Genomic DNA, 13,511 nt, shown 5'->3' on the forward strand with positions numbered 1-13,511 from the left:
ATGGCGGAGGTACGTGAGATGTATTGTGTTGAACGCGTAATTATTTATAATTCAGTGTGTGAACGTGCACTCGTGTTTGCGTTTATTAGAAACGGGCACGGTGTGTAATAATACACAATGATATCCCACCTGCCCGTCATGCTAAATACGCTATACGTCAGTATAACATTAACGGAATAAAACCGTACGATATTAATATGGAGGTGTTCTGGATCTTTCGGTTTGTGTGCAGTATGCTTTCTAAGCACGCTAAACACGTATTTACTGTGTGATACAATAACAATCAAACTGGATAAACACTATCCTGCAGGAGCTGGAGTGTTGCTGCTTCCCAAGCCTTATTTTGATAAAGGCAAACTGAGAAGCACGTTAAATAGTTTATGAAGTAAATCACTTGTATTTGGGTATTTTCTTCAACACAAAAAAGATCATCTAATTATCTTAAGGTGCTGTCATCTATTCTCATCTTGTAACTGTTAAATATAGTCTTGTTCTTAACACCAATTGCTTACTGCTTTCGTAGGCAGAAATTGTGGAGGGATGCAGGCTTCCTGTGCTGCGCAAAAACCAGGACAACGAAGTAGAATGGCGTAAGTAATACGGACGCAGAACGTCCCTCAGAGAGCTGTTTCATTCGTTGATCCCAGCGTTGTGGGATGCAGAAGAATCCACATCTCCATGCGTTTAGATATGTTTTAAACCATCAAATTATCATTTGATGCAAATAAATAGCTTTGCATGCATGCTTTCTGTTTTAAACAGTATTAATGTTTAAGTATGCTGCAAAATTCTATATCGCATTTAATTGAAAGAAATATGTTCATAAGAAACTGAATGCCTTTTTATTTACTATTCTAATCTATCATTCCCTTCTTCCTCTCTAGCACTAGCAGAAATCCTGAGCGTCAAGGACCTGACTGGGAAGAAGCTCTTCTACGTTCATTATATAGATTGTAAGTGCCGTTCCTCTGTGTGCAAGGGTTGGTGGTGGGCTTTAGGGGTCACCTGCTTGGCATGCATGTGGGACTGCTTTTCTTGCAGACCTTGTAAGATTTAGAATTTGTGGTAATAGCTTACCGACGCAGGATAGGTGAAATGTGGTAATTATATGAATGCACGTTGAGAAGATACTCAGATTTTCTGTTCTCTCATCCCACCCTTCCCTTTTCCCTTTGATTCCCTGCATGTTGCTTTTATTCCTCTCTTTGTGACTGTGTGCCCTTGTAATATCTGCCCTACCCACCTTCCCCTCTTTAGTCAATAAAAGGTTAGATGAGTGGGTCACACATGACCGTTTGGATCTAAAGAAGATACAGTTTCCAAAGAAAGAAGCAAAAACCCCAACTAAGAATGGGTTGTCTGGATCACGCCCAAACTCACCTGAACGAGAGGTCGTAAGAGACCTAACAGAGGTTTGTTATTCCGTTTATTGAGTCTTTTATATAAAGTGGATGTAATAACAATCTGTTTCATCTCCTTTGGAAAGCAATACAACATAGTATTCAGCAATGTTGTTAATTGACAAAAAAAATCATGTTAGTAATATTTGGAAGCTATGTGCCGTATTCAGTATTTATGTCTATCGTTGTATGAAAGCTGGGTAGTCAAAATACTTACTGTTGTGAGAGACTGGATTAACTGGTGAAATCATTCCAAGGATCAACATTCCCCCAGTCGTAACTGTCAAAAATACTTGCATCCTACAGCAAATGCCATGGAAAAGTTGAGCTGATTACGTTTCTTTATCTCCAAGCTTAATTATCATTTTTCAAGAATGGTGGATAAAAACAGATTTTTAAACCTTTATTTAAGCCAATACAGAGGAAGATTCCTGAACTGATCCTTCCTCCGGTGGCTGCCCCTGCAGGAGGAGGAAAATCTCTTCCTGTGCCGGTAAAACACCTTCTCCTCTCATGCTTCCCTTCTGACACTAATCTGCATCTCTGTTCCTTTTGTCTTTTGTGTAAATCCAAATGTCTCTTGCACTACTTTCCTTTCTGCAAACACATTTGTCTTTTTTTGCGCCCCTGCTTCTCTCGACTATTTCTGTTTGTCTCTTAATAGAAAAGGAAGGTGGAAGTGGTGTCGCCAGCGACTCCTGTGCCCCCAGCCCCTGAGACCACCCAGGCTTCTGTCTTTCCACAGGTAAGACCCGCAGCTTTCAATAGTAACCAATACCATTTTCATTTCTCCGTGAACAGACTGTCACTCAATCAGATTTTAACTTTATATCAAGTGTAATTTACAGTAATAAAGCTGGAAAAGATGTTTTATCCGTTTTGTTCCAATACACGTCCTTTATTTGCAGACATGTAACATGTCATTGCAGGCAGTTTTGATGTTTTCCGTGATTTTTTTTTTTGTCTTTTCCTTAAATGCCACACTAAACTGATTCTTTGTTGCAATTTTAAGGAAGTCTGTGGAGGAGGGGACTTCATGGATCACAAGCTCCCTGTGGGTGATTAAGACAGCAATGTTGTATTGTTCTTTACAAATTCAAATACCTTGTCTGGTAGATTGGGCTCCTTGATGCACGTCTCTAAAATGGACCACTTGGGGAGATTATCCAGTGTAACCAGCTCATTTATAGCGCAAACACTGCCATCTGTATCAACTAAGATTTCCCCCTCTTACTATTGACTGTTAAAGCAAGAGAAGACTACACTTGTACTTAGTTTTACAAGAGCCTCCTAAAATGATAAAAACAAAGGACAGAAATTCAGTATTAGTGTGTAGGACTAATTGTAACCACCGTAAGAGGCCAGTGAACAGAGCCAGTGTTTGCTATGTAAACAAAGTGCGGTCTGTAAAATTTAGATTTTCTTTTTAAAGACTAAACCTTTCTGCCTATTGACGAAAGAACTTAATGTTGTAAGCTGTGGTGTTGATCTTTCCATTCCTGTATATCCACGGATATAGTTTTCAGTATGAGGGAACTTAATGTGGAGAATGAAGGATGGATTGCAGATATGATTATTTATCAAAAAGCATAATATTATGGGAAATTAAGTAGCATTCATATGGATTTTACACGCAGTTTCTTGTGTGTAGGTAACCTTATAGTGGAGGAAAATTTTAACACAAACATTTTATGGACCACTACCTGGATCGCTATAACATATAGAGCATTAGATGATAATGTATGCAGTGTCGTACACACACTAGCACCTATACCATATGGACAGAAGTAATGGGAAACCTGACCATTACACCAACAGGGACTTTGATGACATCACATTCTAAATACATAGACCAAAGGTGTTCGATGGGGTTGAGGTCAGGGCTGTGCCAGCCACTAAAGTGCTTTCTCACCGAACTCATCCAGTTATGTCTTTATGGACCTCGGTGCACTGGGCACAGTCATACTGTATTGGAAAAGGGCCTTCCCCAAATTGTTCTCACTAAGTTGGACGCATAGCATTGTCCAAAATGCCATGGTATGCTGAAGCATTAAGATTTTCCTTCAGTAGGCCTAGCCCAAATCCCGATTTCAATATTTAGAAAGTGTGTCCCAATACATTGGCACTAGCGCAAAGAAAGCTCCATAAAGACATGTTTGGTGTGGAAGAACTTGACAGTGCCCTCAACCACATCGAACACCTTTTGGGATTAACTGGGACGGAGATAGCGAGCCAGGCCTTCTCGTCCAACATCAGTGCCTGACCTCACAAATGCTTTACTGCATGAATGGATAAACAATTCCCACAGAAACTCTCCAAAATCTTGTGGAAAACCTTCCCAGAAGAGTGAAAGCAGTTATAGCTACAACTTTATAGTAATGTCTAGGTAGTTAGAACACAATGTCACCACAGTCCCTGTTGATGTCCCAGTACTTTTATCCATAATGATTTTACTTTTCCACTATGCTGGGATATGATGCCTGATCCCACAGAGTGAAAGGGCTTATTGGGGAAATCAGAGATCTCCCTTGAAAGAAGCCTATTGAGCAGCAGCGCCCAAAGGAGCCTAATTGCCCAATAAGGTTGTTTTCCCCCTAGCTTTGGGCAAATAGGCTTCTGCTTCCCTAGACATTGAAGGCCTATGCCTTAGTATGCCCATGAGCAGCAGGGTCTTTTCTGTTTATTATTTTTGTTTAATGTGAATCCATAACAAGCCAGGCAGATCCTTTCTCCTACTTTATGTACTGCGTGCTGCTGTAATTGTTTCTGTCCGTTCTTATGCTTAGCAGCATGGGAGCAAGTAGGATTTATTATCTCCACTTTTTTCCACAGAATGGAGCGGCCCGCAGGCCAAGTGCCCCAGCTGTCCCAACTGGAAGGAAAAGAAAGTCTAACTGCCTGAGTGCAGATGAGGTGAGACTCCAAGGTGCAGTAAAAGCACAAACAGTCGGTGAAGCATAAGTGCAGCTCAATTACTGGGGATAAACTCCAGTTACCCCAAAATAAATGTGAATATAACAAAAATGGATTTGTGACAGTGCTTGATGAAATCATGAATATAGAAAGAAAAAAAAAAAATAAATTATATATATATATATATATATATATATATATATATATATATATATACTTCCCAAAACATTTGTATATGCTACACAATAATCCTGATCCCATTTCACTTGGAAAAAGTATCCTCTAGAAGCTAAGTGATAAATGTTTAATGGACTAATCCCATATAGTGACAATAACTATCTAAATGGGTGATGCCTGGACAACTCGTTTCCTTAGCAATTCAAAATGTTACTATTGACCAATAAAGTGTTTTTCGGGAGTATACATACATGAAATTCTTTGGTCACCCTTTTGCAAGTGTCATTTCCACCCTGTGACTATTATACTGTGGGTATCCAATCTCTCTAGGACTCCCAGGACAGCTCAGATGGAATCCCATCTGCCCCTCGTATGACGGGAAGCTTGGTGTCTGACAGAAGCCATGATGATATTATCACTCGCATGAAGAACATTGAGTGCATTGAGCTTGGGCGTCATCGCCTCAAACCGTGGTACTTCTCTCCATATCCACAGGAGCTGACGGTGCTGCCTGTCCTTTACCTTTGCGAATTCTGCCTCAAGTACTTAAAAAGCCTCAAATGTCTACAGAGACACTTGGTGAGTCCTCAAGGTCTCAGGGTGGTGGAAAGGCACTTCATGTGGTACATCTGAAGACATTGACATTTGTCCCAGAAGGGGCATCTGATTTTGGCCCTGCAGTCTTTGTGCAATGCTGAATGTAATGAAAGAGAAGCTTAACGTTAATGGTGTTTATTCAATTGTAGACCAAATGTAACCTAAGGCATCCTCCGGGAAATGAAATCTACAGGAAAGGAACAATCTCCTTCTTTGAAATAGATGGACGAAAAAATAAGGTGGGACACTTATTTCTTTGTGTGTGTATATTTATATAATATAAAAGCTAAAGTGCTGACTGTAACACTGTCTATTTTTAAGAAATCACTGTGTGCTTTTTTTCCCCATTTTAGAGTTACTCACAGAATCTGTGCCTTTTGGCCAAATGTTTCTTGGATCACAAGACGCTGTATTATGACACAGATCCGTTCCTCTTCTACATCATGACTGAATATGACTCTAAGGGCTTTCATATTGTCGGCTACTTTTCCAAGGTGTGTTTTGTGTGATGAGTGGATACATAAAGTGGACTGGTTTCCGGAACCAAACTTGCAGTTGAAGTGCTAGTAAACCTATGTCGTCTTTAAAAAAAGGGGTTGTTTCTCAAATGGCCCCTAAAATTTTAAGAAAGCTATTTCCACTTTGAAAGTTCAAATGGGGTCAAGGTGACCAGTGCTACTTGCTTGCATACAGTGGTCCAGGTGCAGAAAGACACTCCTTGCTCCTACTACGATGTGGTATTTTCAAGATCAGTAGATCGGATCTTAACATGGAGCCATAATGAGTTATGCCTGCATTCTGCGATCAAAGTGAAAAGAGGGAGAAACAGCATTTCTCCCTCTTCAAACATATTTATAATAGTTAAAATTAGAAAAATTACTCATAAGGGGTACCATCCAGATCCAAGAGACATCCCTGTGGTATTTAAAGACCTCAAGGGAATCTCCAGGTCAAACAAATTGTAAAGTAAAAAATCAAATAAAAAAGAAAAGTTGGTGAAACACCTTTTGGCCCTCTTAAAAGGGCTAACTTTCCCTTTTACTACTGCAAGGTAATTTCACAAGACTTTGGACACTTTGTGCCTGCCTGCTATACCACCTCATGTATCTTTGTATTTTCAAATTGTACAAAAGCAGCAATGACCAAGAGGTAGTCTGCTGCACCAAATGTCATGCAGAAGAAACATGATGTCAACCACTTGAGCATGTCCTTTGTTTGAGGTTTTTCGTCCAGATTTAACTGCTAATATTTAATGTCATGCCATCTCTTGTCTAACCAGGAAAAGGAGTCCACAGAGGACTATAATGTGGCTTGTATTCTCACATTACCACCATACCAGAGGAGAGGATATGGCAAGCTACTTATTGAATTCAGTAAGTTTCATCTTGAAATGCCTCTAAACACCCTTGTTTTGTCCTCTCTAGCTCTTTGTCACCTTCTGCATCTCTGTTTACCAGGTTATGAGCTGTCTAAGGTGGAGGGGAAGACTGGAACTCCTGAAAAGCCTCTATCCGATCTGGGACTTCTTTCTTACCGCAGTTATTGGTCCCAGACAATATTAGAGATCCTTATGGAGCTAAAGACAGAAACCGGGGAAAGGCCACAGATTACAATAAAGTAAGAAAAGATAGGTTCTTGTGTCTTGAAGGAGGGAGGTACTTCAACTAAAATATGAACGGCAGGAGGAAGCAACACTATTTTCTGATGAGTTAATGCTGGGGAGATACATCACTCAGATGCAGACATGGGACTCGGTTGGTGGTAGCATGTAAAAATGCTTATGTTTTTGTTGCCTCCAGTGAAATCAGCGAACTGACCAGCATAAAGAAGGAAGATGTCATCTCTACATTACAGTACTTGAACCTCATCAATTACTATAAGGTAATACTTTACAGCACTGCCAAACTTGTTAATTGGCTAATATTTAAGATTTATTTATATGTGAGGTATGCACCTACAGCCTGACATCTGGCTTAATCTAGCTCAGCAATAGTTTCAGAGCCTCTTGGTTTGAATACATCCTTGTCACGTCAATGACGCAACTTTTCTACTTGGAGTAATTTATTAGAAAACTTTTAAGACAACCTTTAAGACAAACGTATGTTTGCTTTTAGGGCCAGTACATCTTAACACTCTCAGAAGATATTGTGGATGGACACGAGAGAGCCATGCTGAAGAGGATTCTCAGAATAGATTCCAAATGTCTGCACTTTACACCCAAGGATTGGAGCAAAAGGGGAAAGTGGTAGGGAAGAATGACTTTAAATAACCAAGAAGCCATGGAACGGGAATGTGAAGATCTACCCAAGAAAGCAAATAATTAGGACTCATTTGCATCGGAACAGTCTATAACCTTCTAAAGGAAAATGTGACTATTTTGGAATAGATTGTTGGGTTGGGTGTTAAAATGAAGGGGGGGGCGCTATAACCATCTTCTGCATTCTGATTAGTACAGAGCCTCCCACAACGGGAGCCTGGTGAATGTGTGAAGCTATAGGAAAGTAAGAACAGATGTCATGCTGCCAGCATCCCGCTAGCTTCTATAAGCATTTGACAACAGGGCTTGCATCTCCCACCAATACCATTTGACTTGTTTCACATCAGCCCTAATTATTTATTCCCTTTAAAAAAAAAAAGTGAAATAAAATGTTAAGTGGGAGGAAGATTAAGGGGAAACATCCGTGAGTATGAGGTGTGTGTGGGGGGGGGGTTATACATTTGTGAAATAGACTGTTACAATGTACCTGAAATCTGGTCTCACCCAGAAGGAGGTGGTTATGACACCAGTGTAATTATATATATATTGTAAATACAAACTTTCTTTGTAATAACTTGTGTTAAGACTGGTTTATTAGATGAGTGGTCTATCTGTCCAACAGCGTGAGTTTTTATCAGAAGAAGCAGAGGCCATCTGGAGTAAACATTTATTTCAACACAGTACAAATCCAAATGCTGTATTCTAATCAACTGGTGCATGTATCTAAAAAAAATAAACAAAAACAATACTTAGTTTTAAGGATCATGCCCCAGTGTCTGGGTGAGAAGTACGGTGCTGCAGTGCGTTGGCATAACTTATGTTACCCCTTCATGATGGAAGACGTGCCATGTAGGTCTTCAGAAAGGGTTCTTTGAGGACCAGACATACTTGGTATGTCTCTGCTACAAAATGCTCCCACTTCACAGTTGCAGGGGTACTGCTGGAAGACTGGGCAGACCAGCACCAGTAAGAGACAGCTCCCAACGGGGGCGATAATTGAGGCTTACCGGCCATAAGCAGCTTTAGGGATAAATCCCTCAGTTTCTTTGAACCCTACACAAGTGTGGAGACCAGCCCTGACCCTCCCCTGCAGCACTGACATTTAAACCCCCCCAAATGTATTCTTTTGTCCAGCTGACTAGCTCTATATACTTCTGCCACTTATCGTATACTGAATGGACTGCCCATGCCGAGTTTTTTTTTTGTTTTGGCTTTTTAAACGTTTTTTCATGGAAGTGATTCACTTCACAGAGTGAGATCATGGAAGCATGCATTTATTCTATTCTATGGCCATGTCACGCTTGAGTACATTATGTAGGCACGACACAAGATTGGTTTTTCTTTTTATACAATTATAGTTGGGCCTATTATATGAAAACATTTAACACTGAGTGACGAGGAATATAATGGCTTGTATTCTCCCAACCTTCCAATTTATTTTTTTTTTATTATTTAAATACACACACTACACTCCTGCACCATGTTCTTAACCCACAACCTCCCTTTTAGCGTTACAAATTAGTTGTGGATCTGGCAATCATATGGTGCAGCCATACTACAGTCCTTGCACATAAATAATATGGACTAGAAATCTACCTGGTCAGCATCATTTTGGACATAACATTATAAAGAATATTTGTCAAGATCTTTCGTCTTCTTAGGGCTTAGAACATTGGGAGAAAGGCAACTGCCTAATCTTCCTGTGTTTACATATATTGCCCAGCAATGATAATAAAAGTGCTTTGCTTGGGGAAAGGCAAGAGAGAACATGGAATAACCATAGACTATCACCGAAATAAATTAATGGAACACAATTTATATATAAACAGTGAGTAGCAGACAAAATCCTAAATTGCACAATTAGTAGAAATAATTGCAATAATAATACCTTAGTAGAATCTAATATGTTAGACAAGTTCTACGCAAGGGAAATAGTTATTTTGAATTTCTCTTTATCACAACTGCGCCACTGGCAAACAGTGAAGTATTGGCATTAGAAGTAACAAGGTCTTACCGCTGTAGCGATCTTTGGCCATGCCAGGGACATTACAAGGACGTCATCTGCTGAGGGTGGCATCTCAAGATTCCATTGTGTGAAGGAGTTAAAGGTGGACCTGACAGTCAAACTGCGATCCTGGTAAGGTAACAGATGTAAAGCATTACATAGGGAGACACCCCTCATCGATAGACATTCACAAATCATTAGCAAACACTATTGGCTATTACAATTACAAGAAAAGGCCAAGAAGCATTCGGTGTGTAAGTGGAATTCAGGCAGATAAAATAACAAAAAACAGGAGTTAGATCAAAAAGTGCCCAAGCGTAGTACATATAACTCATATGTGTGACAGCTGGAATAAATATGGTTTTTGAGTGCAGCCCAGTGTGATATGGGCCCTTATGCGATCTCCTAAACGCAGAGTAAGTATTTAAGCTCATGCGGATAAATCCATTACGTTTCTACCGAAATTAACCCCCCAAAAAAACTATTAGCATTGCCTATCATACGTAGCTTCCAAAAGTGAAGAACACCATTCAATAGTAAAAATGGGACAGAATTTTAAAAGGCCACCGTTTCTGTATTATATTCTCTGCAAGGGCATTTTGATAACAAATGTGTAAGTTATACCAAGCCGAACACTAGAACATTACTACGTTATATTTCTCACTATTGTGATTGGGCTTATTTGCTGCTCGCAGTAATATAGTTTTTCACATTATTATATAGTTACCTCGTCATCTGTACATGGCCTGTGATTTTCTTTAAGGACGATCCCCATAAACCCACTTGGAATAAACACTTCCTGGCCTCTCAGTGCACGTCCCCGGAATGATACTTCTTTACCTGTACAGAGAAGAATGTAAAGCAATTGGTAAACCCACAGGGAGGGGGGGCACAATGTTGTGACACAATGGTATAGTCTCCAACTATGGTAGTTTTCAGATGGGGGGCATAGACTAGACAAGGGTCTTTCTGTCCCTCTATAGGAAATAGAAATTAACGCTAGAGAACTTGTGGCTGTATAAACCAGTTATAGGAAGTCACGTAACAGTATTATCCTTCCCGGTGATGTCATCAAGTGGGAGGAGTTTACCAAACTTTGTGTTGGACATAATGTTCAAGAAAGAATTGGATTTAGTTGTAAGATACAGGACTAATGATGCCTTTTTTGCAAGAGAAGTACATCTCCAAACATTTGAAATGGCCATATAAGAAAATTTTTGATTAAGGGGGATCAGAAGCTTAAGTGTAAGAAACTTTGACTTTACCAAGAGGGGGCGGTAGATAAGTGGAACAGCCTTCCAGCAGATGTGGTAGAGGCCAATACAGTGAGGGAATTTAAACATGTATGGGATAGGCATGGAGCTATCCTGAACATAAGACAAGATAGGACTGATGGAAGTTTGAGACTTTAGGTAAAATATGCATACTAGATGGGCTGAATGGTTCTTAGCTGCTGTTGAACTCTCTTTCTGTGTTACGTGATTGATAAATATTTATGACACCAAGTAGAAACATTTGGAAAAACAAAACAAAAATATTTCCACAGACATATTTTATATAAACATTATGATGTAGACGGCTGTAGAACACAGCAATAAACATCCTAAATTGTTAGGGGGGGGGGGCGCATGAAGGGTTCGGGTACCTGAGAGGGTCTGTCGCTCTTTAAGAGGAACACTCGGGAGTCATGGAGAATCTCAGTGGGAAAATTACAGACAGAATTAATTTAGTGAATAAACTCCAGTCTAATAAGTAATAATCAGCTGAATACACCTAGAATGTAAGCAATGCCCTCTATACCCAATGTATCGTTTGTCTTACTATGTCAGCTCTAGTCTTGTCACACCCCTTGAATATATGTATGGGAAGAAGCACTGCTTAAATTGTTGGCGCGATCTAAATAAAAGATAATACATTACATTAAAATCAAATCGACGTTAACCAACTCTTGATGACTTACAGTTAATAATAAATCATCAAGACCTTTAAATGATCTCCCGAACATTTCATTCCTTGTCGAACGGATAGTTACTTAAGCAAGAACGGATAGGAAAATCGGCAGGAATAGTCTCTTGGTTTCCATGATTGGCAATTATGTGTCCTGCTTGAAATTTGGAAACCTTGTCCATGATGGCAGTTTCTTACAGCATAGGCGTCAATGCTTAGTTGATCGGTCAGTTGTCCCAGACTATAGAGAAGCAAATCCTTCCTGCTTCCAGACTTAAGGCAACCAGCAGAGCCGCTGGACTAGCCCCTGGGGACTGAGGCCACCGGTTATTAGAATAAAACAAACTCAATCCTTTGGGATTAAATAAAATCTGAGGAGACCGACAGGGCTGTCCCTTTTAAAATCATCTGGCAAGCCTCCTAATGGTGACCGTTACACTTTGAACCCCTGAGCCATATCTAAAAAGGTCAGATGTCAATAGGGGGGGGGGGGGGGGGTATTAAGTATAAATTACAAAATGATAGCATAAAATATATATATATATATATACTTGTGAGAATGGGTGCATTTATCACTAAAGCGGTGCATTTCAGGCATAAATACTTTATTTTATTTTTGGTCCAAGAAACGACTAAATTATCCTCCAGCGTATAAGGCCCTTGCGGCGAATGCATACGACATGTTGCGGTGCCTTTCATTAGCCATCACCCCGCGTATCGCCACCCTGAGCTGGCCGCCCCTCGCGCTCACCTCCATCTCCGTCTTTCACGGCCGGGCTGAAGTATTCCCGCACGCTGGCTGCCCCCTCTTTCTGCACCTCACAGGGCAGTAAGTGCAGCGGCTCCTGAGCGGCACTGCGGAGGGAGCGGACGTCCACACTAATACAGGAAACAGCGCTGCTTTCAGCCATGCCTATTAAGAAGCGAATACAAATTCACTAATAATCACCCTTATCATTAAGACAAGACCCCATACCAAGCAGTACCTCCCGCCAATAAAAACACGCAAAGCTTTGCGGAAGTGACCTCACAATGACCGCATTAACAGTTGGGAAATATAGACCTTCGGTTAAATAAGGGCTCTTGGTTGTTAATAATAGCACTGTGACATTGATGCTTTAAAGTATATTTTTTACAAAGGGTTTATAGTATTTCTTCCGGTGTTGTTTTTTGTGACGAGTCTCAAAATGGAGAAAAAGCTGAATATGAAAAATCAATTGTCAGAAGTGGGATTCGAACCCACGCCTCCAGAGGAGACTGCGACCTGAACGCAGCGCCTTAGACCGCTCGGCCATCCTGACAGCATATAAGAACGTTGCTTATTATCAGGTATTCTCTTTCGCTCCATTAGGCATCACGACTACGTATAAGAGGCGTTATTTCGCACATCAGGCGTAGACATATCGTATCTGCGTCTTTAAAGACCTACCGGAATTTGAGGCCTGAAACAAAGTACAAAAAAAAAATTCCCATTTCAACATTCTCAACTGAAAGGAGTTATTTTCAACAATTTTCTCCATGCCTTTAAAATTACTTTACTAAACAATTTTCAGTGAGCAGGTATGATGCAGTCGTGTAAACCTCATTGATATGTTTTTGTACCCTCCACATCAGTTGTCAGGATGGCCGAGCGGTCTAAGGCGCCAGACTCAAGAGCGTATCTTCCCGTCAATGGGTGTTCTGGTCTCCGAATGGAGGCGTGGGTTCAAATCCCACTTCTGACACATCTTTTTTTTTTTTTCTTGTCGCCATAAAAGTTATAAAATTTATAAAATTTGGCAAATCCCAATTTCTTATTTAGTGTTCTCAGTACGTAAATAATAATATAAAATTATATTCATGTTTATATAGCTATGAGCAATAAAGAAAAACATTTGAATCACATATGCATGAAGAGGAATTCGAAATGTAGCACAGCAGTTTGAATAAAAAAACAGATGTAAATGCCGTTTAGATTGACTTCACATTATTTCTTGTGACTATATTAAAACATTAATGTCAGAAGTGGGATTCGAACCCACGCCTCCAGAGGAGACTGCGACCTGAACGCAGCGCCTTAGACCGCTCGGCCATCCTGACCTTAACAAACTCATGGCAGCTTTCATAGAGAGACTGTCTATTATTCTAGAGAAAGTTTGCATAAACAAGTCATTCTTGGCTATGAAGATATGTTTGTATGTATGTAAGCATCAATGTGTATGTGAGCATTCAAAGA

At 40.1% G+C, this 13,511-nt stretch overlaps 1 protein-coding gene, 3 non-coding genes and 1 pseudogene across 4 annotated transcripts; 2 read left to right on the forward strand and 3 right to left on the reverse strand.

Annotated features, from left to right (window-relative positions):
• Positions 1–7,336, forward strand: LOC149298517 (histone acetyltransferase KAT5-like; annotated as a pseudogene).
• A 710-nt stretch (positions 7,337–8,046) lies between these two features.
• On the reverse strand, positions 8,047–12,207 carry LOC149298518 (ribonuclease H2 subunit C-like). Its single transcript, XM_089487306.1, has 4 exons — positions 12,048–12,207; positions 10,077–10,189; positions 9,359–9,478; positions 8,047–8,067 (listed from the first exon to the last, which is right to left on the reverse strand). Exons 1-4 carry the CDS (start codon positions 12,205–12,207, stop codon positions 8,047–8,049), a joined length of 414 nt encoding a protein of 137 aa, XP_089343432.1.
• A 307-nt stretch (positions 12,208–12,514) lies between these two features.
• Positions 12,515–12,597, reverse strand: TRNAL-CAG (transfer RNA leucine (anticodon CAG)). Its single transcript has one exon. It is a non-coding gene; the product is annotated as a tRNA-Leu (tRNA).
• Positions 12,598–12,912: 315 nt separating this feature from the next.
• On the forward strand, positions 12,913–13,020 carry TRNAL-CAA (transfer RNA leucine (anticodon CAA)). The gene is made up of 2 exons: positions 12,913–12,950; positions 12,975–13,020. It is a non-coding gene; the product is annotated as a tRNA-Leu (tRNA).
• Positions 13,021–13,292: 272 nt separating this feature from the next.
• TRNAL-CAG (transfer RNA leucine (anticodon CAG)) lies at positions 13,293–13,375 on the reverse strand. The gene has a single exon. It is a non-coding gene; the product is annotated as a tRNA-Leu (tRNA).
• Positions 13,376–13,511: the final 136 nt, after the last annotated feature.

This window comes from Sceloporus occidentalis, unplaced genomic scaffold (assembly GCF_023333645.1).
Source record: "Sceloporus occidentalis isolate IW3139 unplaced genomic scaffold, rSceOcc1.0.p SCAF_32, whole genome shotgun sequence".
Classification (NCBI taxonomy): domain Eukaryota; kingdom Metazoa; phylum Chordata; class Lepidosauria; order Squamata; family Phrynosomatidae; genus Sceloporus; species Sceloporus occidentalis.